Here is a 9,244-nt window from a genome sequence, read left to right as displayed (position 1 = left end):
GGGGAGGATTGCAGCAGATTTGGGGTTTTTGGGGAGGATTGCAGCAGATTTGGGGAGGATTTCAGCAGATTTTTAAGCCCAAACCCTTGGGGTTGCTCCTTTCTCTTCCCCTCATGCTCAGCATGCCCAGAATGGAGCAGACACCCCAGAGCCAGCAGGATTTGGGGACAGCCCAGGTGTTTGGGGAGCTCAGGTGTCCCCTTTGGGGTCACACCCTGACCTGGCCAGCCTGGGGTTCTCCATTCAATCCCATTTATTCCCTGGCTCTGCTTTGTCTGGGATGGCTGTGCTTGGGATAAAGGAGGGGGGGACATCCCAGCCCTGAGCCATGAACCCAAACCCATCCAGCATTGCCCTGGGGGCTGAGAAAAAACCCTGATAACAAACCCCGATAACAAACCCCGATAACAAACCCCACACCCGGGGCAGGTGCAACTTTTGATACAATGTATATTTATTGCAAACAATAATATACAAAAAAAAACCAACCAAAAAAAACCAAAAAAATCCAAACCAAAACGAACAACAACAAAAAAAATAAGGTAAGTTTCACAAAGAGAAGGATCTTGTAACCAAAACCAAACCAAACTTACCCTAAAGACAAAATATGATTTATAAAGGACAGGTCTTTTAAGTTACAGAAATACTTTAAAAAGATCTGCTTTTATACAGAAATAGAAAGATGCCATATTATAAGAGTGCTTTAAGATTTTTTTTATTCTCCTACTGAATCCCTACCAAAAAAAAAAAAAAAAAAGTTAACAAATATATCATTATTTTTTTTTAAATAAAAAAAAGTCTGCTGTCTTTTTTAAAAAGCAATCCTTAACTGTTCAGCCACAGCTTCACCAAAATCAGTGTCCCCCCCAGCTCTCCCAGGCAGTTTTAGGGGGGGTTGAAGGCTAAAACGGTGCCACCCCTGCAGCAGGGCTGGGGTGAGGGCTCGTCCTCGCACGAGCTCGTGTGTCCCAGAGAGCTGAGGCAGGAAACAAGGCAAATGATTCAGTGATCCGCTACATTTGCAATCTTTAGTTTGTACAAATCTCATTTTTTCTTTTTTTTTTTCTTTCTTCCAGTTTCTCCTCGAAGGCAAAAAAAAAAAAACAAAACAAAACAAAACAAAAAAAAAAAAAAAGGAAGAGCACAAAGTTTGTACAAACCCAGGACACAGATTCCAAAAAAAAAAAAAAGAATAATAATAATAATAATAACAACGACCAAAAAGGAATTAAAGAGATAAATAAAGGACTGGTTACAGTTTCAGACCATAATTTAACAGGCACGGTCACCTTCCAAATAATGCTCCCAACCTAATGCGACGCTTCTGAAAGGACTTGAAAACAACAAAACCCAAGGAAAACGGCGATTGAAAGCTGCTCTTCTCCCCAAATAAATAATTTAAAGGATCTGTGAGGGCCCCCAGGCAGAGAGGAGCCCCCGGCTGGGTTTGGCACCCTGGGGTGGGCAGGGGGTGCCCGGAGGGGTCGGGCTCAGCCCCAGCCCGGGGCCTGTGATTATCAGGGGCTGCTTTAAGGCTTCCAGCAGCACTTTGGGGCTGCTCCGTGGATTTATTTCTTTTTTTTTTGTCATTATTTTTTTTTTTCCTCTTTTTGTTTTTCTTTTAAGGCTCAAGGTTATTAAAAAATAAAGTGAAGTTCTCCTCCTGGCTGGTTTTGCTACGAGTTAGAAAAATAAAGCCTCTCCCATGCTGGTCCCTGCCCCAGTGCTGGGTTCCCAGGGCAGAGCACGCTGGTTTAGTTTCATTTTTAGAGCAAAAAAAAGACACTTCTCTATACAAAAATACCTCTGCAAGAAACCCTAGGGCTGCTCCACTAAGTGTCATTTTTTTTTTTTTTTTAGCTGTTGGAAAAATAAGAGCATTTCCAAAAAATCTCTAAAAAATAGGTATAAATCCCCTCACAATTGGTAACGAATCATACACAGTACATACTAAAAATATTTAAAATAGAGAATATTCCTCACAGAGGACTCTGAGCTTTCTCTTTTACCCCCCTTTTTTTTTTTAATTTTTATTTTTTTATCTCGCTTTTAATTACTGCTAAAAAAAAAACCAAAAAACAAAACAAAAAATCATTACAAAAGTCCAGAGAAGGAGCCAGCTGGGCGTGTTGGATGGAAATCTCCTCTCCACGCTGGAAGAAGCAGAGTTCAAGTCCAGTCCTTGGCAAGTCTGTCCCAAATTTCAGGCCTTGGGAGCGGGTCCTGGAGGATGCTGTAGTGCAGAAGGCTCGAGGCGCCAGCTTCCACGCGAGCGTCTTTTTAATCATCATTTCAATCTCACACACTCTGAGGCAACTCCTTGGTGCTTTCGCTCGTTCTGATCGTTTTTTTTTTTTTAATTTTTATTTTTCCTCTCGCTTTTTTTTCTTTTTTTTTCGCCTTTTCCGGCGCCGTCTCCCCGTGGCTCAGGGCCGGGTGAGCTGCGTGTACACGGGCTGCTCCCAGTGCTGCGGGCTGTGCGTCTGCGGGATGGAGGGCACCCCCGCGCTGTCGGCGATCGGGGTGTACATGGGGCGCTGCGTGGGGCTCATGTAGCTGAAGGTGGAGTAGATGCCCCCTCCCTGCCCGGCGTGGCTGTAGTAGGAGCCCGAGGAGGAGCCCTGGTGCTCGCCGTACTCGTACTGCGCGCGGCTGATGCTGGGGTAGGACGAGCTGTAGTGCTGCAGGTTGAAGGAGCTGTAGCTCAGCTGCTGCTGCTGCTGCTGCTGCTGCGGGGAGTGCTGCTGCTGCTCGCTGTAGTGGCTGGGGCTCAGCTGCTCTGTCTTGATGTGGGTCCTTTGCTGCTGCTGCTGCTGTTGCTGCTGCTGCTGTTGGGGGCCCTGCTCGGCGCTCAGCGCCGGCAGCTGCGCCGCTGGCGGCTGCTGCTGCTGCTGCTGCTTGGACATCCAGACCCCGGCAGCGCCGCTGATGCCGTAGGTGCCCGTGTAGGTGACCTGGCCGGGGTGCCCGTTGGGGGGCAGGTACTGGTCGAACTCGTTGACGTCGAAGGTCTCGATGTTGGAGATGACGTCGCTGCTGAGCTCGCCGATGTCCACGTCGCGGAAGTCGATGTGCGGCGGCTGCCGGCCGCCCTCGCCCAGCGCGCGGCCCTCGCGCTTCAGGTCCTGCTTGCCCGGCTGGGCGTCCGTCTTGGGGGTGGTGGGGGGCGTGGGGGGCCCCTGGGACTGGCCTGGGGGAGCAAGGACAGGGGTGAGGGTGGGACGGGGGTGGCAGCGCCCTGAGCGGTGACAGACACGTGTCTGGCGCGAGGGACGCGGAGCCCAGCAGCCCGCTGTGCCCTCACACACAAGAGATTATTTTGGGCCTTTAAAAAGCACAAGTTTGTGTTTCTCACAGGCAAATGGCTGCAGTGGGGTGACAATTTGTGTGCCCGGCCTCTGGGCACAGCTCGTGGGCAGTTCTCCCTGTTCTCCTCCACTCCTGCCTCTTTCCTTCCCCTCCCCTCAGCCAACCCCGACCTCAGCCCTGTCTGGGCAGCTGTGCCGTGTCCCCACAACCTCAGCCCTGTCTGGGCAGCTGTGCCCTGTCCCCCCAACCTCAGCCCTGTCTGGGCAGCTGTGCCGTGCCCCCCAACCTCAGCCCTGCCTGGGCAGCTGTGCCGTGTCCCCTCAGCCCTGCCTGGGCAGCTGTGCCCTGTCCCCACAACCTCAGCCCTGTCGGGGCAGCTGTGCCGTGCCCCCCGCAGGCATTCCTGGATCTTTCCATTCCTGGATCTCTCCTGGATCTTTCCATTCCTGGATCTTCCCCTCCCCACACCCAACCCCACGCTCAGCCCTGCCTGGGCAGCCGCGCCGTGTGCCCCGCAGGCTCCCTGGGCACCTACCCGAGTGCTCCCCGGGCGAGTGCACCTCGCTGATGCTGGAGGAGGATTGGGGCGAGTCCGCCTGCAGCGCCTTGAAGATGGCGTTGGGGGAGATGTGGGTCTGCTCCGCGCCCTCCTCCTGCTCCGCCTGCCCGTTCTTCACCGATTTCCTCCGCCGGGGCTGGTACTTGTAGTCGGGGTGGTCCTTCTTGTGCTGCACCCGCAGCCGCTCGGCCTCCTCCACGAACGGGCGCTTCTCGCTCTCGTTCAGCAGCCTGGGGGGACACGGGGGGCGCGGGGTCACTCGTGGTGGCCGAGCAGCGACACCGGCACCGATCCCTCCTTGGGATCCCCGCAAAGAGCGATGCCAAGCCCCCCACAAGCTGATCCCCCTGTCCGGGACACTCGCTGGTTGTCACCCCCTTGTCCCCGGCGCTCTCCGGTTGTCACCCCCTTGTCCCCCAGGTCCCTTCGGTGCCCAGACCAGAGCCGCAGAAGGGCTCCAGCCCCCTCCCTCCTCCCCACCCTGCGGGCACATCTCGCCGCTGTCCCCGGGCGTTTGGGGACACCCCCGCCTGCCAGGGCCAGCTTTGCTGCCCCGTGTCACCGCCGCGGGGTCCCCCCCTCCCCGAGGACGCGGTGGCCCAGGTGACTCACTCGCCTCGTGTTTTCCTCCCCTCCCCGCCTTATTCTGGCACTCGGAGGCCACCCGGCCCTGCGCCACCCACCCTCCCCTCGCTCCCTCCCTCCCCGCATCGCCCCGCGCTCCCTCCGGCCCGGCCCGAGCTGATGCAATAATCCCCAAAATCCAAAATCCATCGTTTCCTCCGCACCCGCGGCGCAAACAAACCACGGCCGGGGGGGCTCCGCATGGTACCCCCGCTCCGGAAACAGAAACCACTCCCAACACCACGAATGAACAACTTTCCCTACTTTCCCTGCTCTCCCCCTCCTATCCTGGTTTCTCCCCTTCCTAACAAGTTTTGCGCTCCGCACAAGTTTTCCAGCGCCTTTTCAACCCCGCATCCCCCGCTCCCCGCGGGCATCCCCGGCCCCGCACTCACCTCCAGAGCTTGCCCAGGGTCTTGCTGAGCTCGGCGTTGTGCAGATGCGGGTATTGATCCGCCAGCTTCCTGCGGGCCGCCTGCGCCCACACCATGAAGGCGTTCATGGGTCTCTTGACGTGCGGTTTGTTCTTGCTGGAGCCGTTCACCCGCACCGGCATCGGCACCAGGGTCCAGTCGTAGCCCTTGAGCACCTGGCTCACGGCCTCCCGGATGCACACCGGGAACTTGTCCTCGTCGTTCTCCTTCTTCAGGTCCGGGTCGCCCTTGGGGAAGGTGTTCTCTTGGGGTCTGGTGTTCTCCGTGTCCGAGCCGGATCCAGAGGGGCAGGGGGAGCCGGCGGAGTCATCCGACATGGTGGGGCTGGGGGCGTCGGAGATACATTTGTCCTGTTCTTCTGTCATTTTCATGAAAGGGTCGAGGAGATTCATGCGAGAAAGTGGCCGAGGGGGAACAAGGGGGCGAAAAAAAATTAACAATAAAAAAAAATTAAAAAGTTAGGCGCTAAGGGGCAGGGATGGGTTAAAAAAAGCAAAAAAACTCGGAGAAACAAAGTCTCCACCGGCTGCGGAGAGGAGGCTCGCAAAAAAACTTTTTATTACTTCTCCTCAGCGCAAAACGCTAAAAAACAAAAAAATTACAAAAAGCAAGAAAACCAAAAAAACTCCGAAACGAGGAAAGGGAAAAAGAAAAACTTTGTCGAGGCCGGGAGCGGGCTCGGGCTCAGGATCGGGCTCAGGACAAGGAGCAGGGCGAGCCCCGGGCAGTGTCGGGCGCGGCGGCCCCGCCGGTCTCCAGCGCGGCTCTGCGGCCGCTGCGCGCCGCGCGCACAAATACCCGCGCGCCCGCCCCGGCCCGGCCAATCACAGCGCGGCCCGCGGGGGCCGCTCCGCCCCTATTGGCTGAGCCGCGCGGAGGGGGCGGGGCCGCGCGGCGCAGCGCGGGGGGCACGGCCCGGCCGGAGCGGCGACAGAGCGGGGACAGAGCGGGGACAGAGCGGGGACACAGCGGGGACACAGCGGGGACAGCGACAGCGCCCCGCCCGTGCCCCACGGTCCCCGCGGGTGGCTGCTGGAGGCGCCGCCGCCGGGCCCCGCCGCTGGGGCCGCTGCAGCCGCGCTGGCGGCGGGCGGGACGCGCGGAGCGGAGCGGGGGCCGCGGGCGCTGCGCGGCTCCGTCCCGAGGGGGCGCCAGAGGCTCAGGAACGGCGCGCGGGGGGCGGCGGGGCCGGGCCGGGCCGGGGACCCCGAAAATCGCAGCTGCGCTTCAGCTTTTTCTCCTTTTTTAAACTTTCTTTTTTTCTTTTTTTTTTTTTTTCTTTTTGGAGGGGGTGCCCGGCGCGTCCCTCCGCCCACCCCGCGCTGCGACATCCGCACGTTCCCCCGGTTATTCCTCTTTCTATCGTTATTCCTCATCCCCGTGGCCCCGGCGCGGCTTTCCCTGCGCGGCCGGACCGGGCTGCGGGACCCTCATCCCGGTTCCCCATTCCGCTTCCTAATTCCGGTTCCTCATCCCGGTTGTCCGTCCCAGTCCCTTATCCTGGTCCCGCATCCCGATCCTGTATCCCGGTTCCTCATCCCGGTCCCGCATCCCGATCCTGTATCCCGGTTCCCCATCCCGGTTCCCCGTCCCAGTCCCTTATCCCGGTCCCGCATCCCAATCCGGGATCCCGGTTCCTCCTCCCGGTTCCCCATCCCAGTTCCCCATCCCGATCCTGCATCCAGGTTCCCCATCCCAATCCCGGATCCCGGTTCCTCCTACCGGTTCCCCATCCCGGTTCCCCATCCCGATCCTGGATCCCGGTTCCCCATCCCAATCCTGGATCCCAGTTCCCCATCCCGGTTCCCCAATCCCGATCCTGGATCCCGGTTCCCCATCCCGGTTCCCCGTCCCAGTCCCTTATCCCGGTCCTGCATCCCAATCCCGGATCCCGGTTCCTCCTCCTGGTTCCCCATCCCGGTTCCCCATCCCGATCCTGGATCCCGGTTCCCCATCCCAATCCTGGATCCCGGTTCCCCATCCCGGTTCCCCATCCCGATCCCGCATCCCTGGAGCCGTGCCCGGGGAAGGAGCGGCCTCTTCCCTCCCCCTCTGCACAGAAATAAAAGTTTTGCCGAGTGGATCAGGTCTGGGAAGGCAAGGCCGGGGCTGCCCGGGGTTATCTGCGGGAGCTGCGGCTGTTTCCCGGTACAGGAACATTCCGGGGCTGCAGGAATCGCCCGGCTGGAGCCGGATGAGATCGGGGCTCTCCCTGCAGCCCCCGTCCAGGTGGGCAGTAAAACACACCCCGGCTTTTCAGGCTCCAGGAGAAGGATTTGGTGGGAGCTGCCCGAAAAGCTGCGCCCCTTCCCACCTCCCTCCTTCTCCCCGCGCTCCCCGCCGCCTTTTTGGGGCAGAAACCTCCGAGTTCTGCTCCTTTCCCAAAGCCCGAGCCCAGAATTTTTCATCGCAACTCGAGCGTTAAAGTTGGGGCTTTCTGGCAGCCGCTTTCCTTCGCTGCTCTCATTTGCAGCCTTTGTGCGGCCGGACAAGCCTCGGGGCAGCCCTGTCGCGATTGTCGTCGTTGTCCTGACCATGGGGGCTTCAAGGTATTGGAAAGGGCACGTGGAAAAAAACCAAAATTCAAAAAAAAGTAATATAAAATTAAAATAAAAGGACAGCGTGGAAGGAGCCGGGAATAAACACACTCGAAAGCCTCTCCTTGGTTGTTTTTGGTTTTCCCTGAGGTTCTGGTGATGATTTTGATTTTTTTTTGGGTTTTTTTTTTGCTTGCAAACTGTTTTGGGAAGTAGCTTTGCTCTGGGTGAGTTTAAGGTAAGTGGCTGTGCTGTCCCGGAGCCTTTGTCTGCAGGAGCAGAGCGGGGCTTTTCTGCTTTTCTCCAGGGGAATTTGTTTTTTTTTTTTATTCCTGAAACACCAAGAAAGCTTTTCCCAGAGTTGTATTTCCTTCCTTTGCTAAATATCCAATTTTCCAGGAGAGGGCCGCTGAATTTTGCGTTGTTATTTGCGGTGATAGAGGTAAACTTTCAGCCAATATTACAGGTGATAATTTGGATTATTTTCCCTGGGTAATCCCAGCTCTAGGGCGGTGCATGCCGGAGTTTAGCTCCCCAAATCTCATTTAATAAATGTATTTATTGCAGAACATGAAAGCAAAGGCAGGCAGGAGATTGTTCTGATCTCAGCTGGAGCTGCTGGGGCCCAAAACCTGAACAAAACGCACCTGGAGAGGAGCAGAACCCGGTGACAGCAAATTGTCCCCCGGCCCTGCTGCTGCTGATGGCAGAACCAGCACGGGGACAACTCAGGAGGGTCAGGGATTGAACGGGAAGGGTCAGAACTGGGGCATTTTTCATCCTGCAAATCGTCTGGAAGGGGCTCTGCCTTCCCCGCGAGCTGCGAGGGCCTTGACAGGTTTGAACAATAAACAAAAGCGAAAGGGGAAGCAGCTCTGCACTTCTTGTGTGTGATTCGATAATTTCTGGCTTATTATTTTTAATTATTGCTCGATGGGCTATTTGGACAAGGTGGACAAGCTGATTAATCACAGCCGGGTGGAAGCTGCCTCTGGAGCTGCTGCTGCTGCTGCTGCTTTGGATGGAAGTTTTCCTTCCCTTTTTTTTTTTTCTTTTTTTTCTGGAATTAATGTTAATTTTTGTTTTATCCAAAGTGGCCAGCTCAGGGAGCGGGGAAGGTTTTTAGTGGGATTAAAGCTCCTGTTTGATGGGTTTTTCCTGCTCCTTGTGCTCAATGAAATCCCTGGTTTTTAGGGAATAACCTTTCCAAGGGTTAGCGGAGGAGACGGGAATTTTGGGAGTGGGGGGGGGGGCGGATTTGGGGAGGTTTTTCTGTCCAAATTGAAAAACTCATCTGTGCTTCAGATGGGCTGAGCTTCAAAAGTTGTTGTGTGGATTTTTGGGGGAGCCCCTTTGATGCTGGGGACGTTCAGGCTCTGCTCTGACCCCTGGGATTTGGGATCGGGGTTGGGAACGTCTGAGTTCTGTTCCAACCCCCAGGATTTGGGATTGGGCTTGGGAAGGTTCAGGCTCTGCTCTGAGCCCTGGATTTGGGATTGGGGTTGGGAATGTTTGAGTTCTGTTCCAACCCCCAGGATTTGGGATTGGGCTTGGGAAGGTTCAGGCTCTGCTCAGGATTTGTGATTGGGGTTGGGAAGGTTCAGGCTCTGCTCCAACATCCAGAATTTGGGATTGGGGTTGGGAGGGCTCAGACTCTGCTCTGATCCCTGGGATCTGGGATTGGTGCTGGGAAGGTTCAGGCTCTGCTCAGGATTTGGGATTGGGTTTGGGAATGTTCAGGCTCTGCACTCACCCCTGGATTTGGGGTTGGGAAGGTTCAG

At 56.1% G+C, this 9,244-nt stretch overlaps 1 protein-coding gene across 1 annotated transcript; it reads right to left on the bottom strand.

Moving 5' to 3' along the window:
• Positions 1–432: 432 nt before the first annotated feature.
• Positions 433–5,681, bottom strand: SOX9 (SRY-box transcription factor 9). The gene is made up of 3 exons (XM_054645015.2): positions 4,888–5,681; positions 3,845–4,098; positions 433–3,190 (listed from the first exon to the last, which is right to left on the bottom strand). Exons 1-3 carry the CDS (start codon positions 5,316–5,318, stop codon positions 2,427–2,429), a joined length of 1,449 nt encoding a protein of 482 aa, XP_054500990.1. The 5' UTR covers positions 5,319–5,681; the 3' UTR covers positions 433–2,426.
• Between the last annotated feature and the right edge of the window lie 3,563 nt (positions 5,682–9,244).

Source organism: Agelaius phoeniceus, chromosome 19, assembly GCF_051311805.1.
Source record: "Agelaius phoeniceus isolate bAgePho1 chromosome 19, bAgePho1.hap1, whole genome shotgun sequence".
Lineage (NCBI taxonomy): Eukaryota > Metazoa > Chordata > Aves > Passeriformes > Icteridae > Agelaius > Agelaius phoeniceus.
This window is presented reverse-complemented; position numbering and strand designations above follow the sequence as displayed.

Coding starts and splice junctions, on each gene's coding strand:
- SOX9 (XM_054645015.2), bottom strand. CDS start 5,318: ATGAATCTCCTCGACCCTTTCATGAAAATGACAGAAGAACAGGACAAA. Junction 4,099..4,887: donor ACCCTGGGCAAGCTCTGGAG/GTGAGTGCGGGG, acceptor GTGTCCCCCCAG/GCTGCTGAACGAGAGCGAGA. Junction 3,191..3,844: donor CTCGCCCGGGGAGCACTCGG/GTAGGTGCCCAG, acceptor TTGCTCCCCCAG/GCCAGTCCCAGGGGCCCCCC.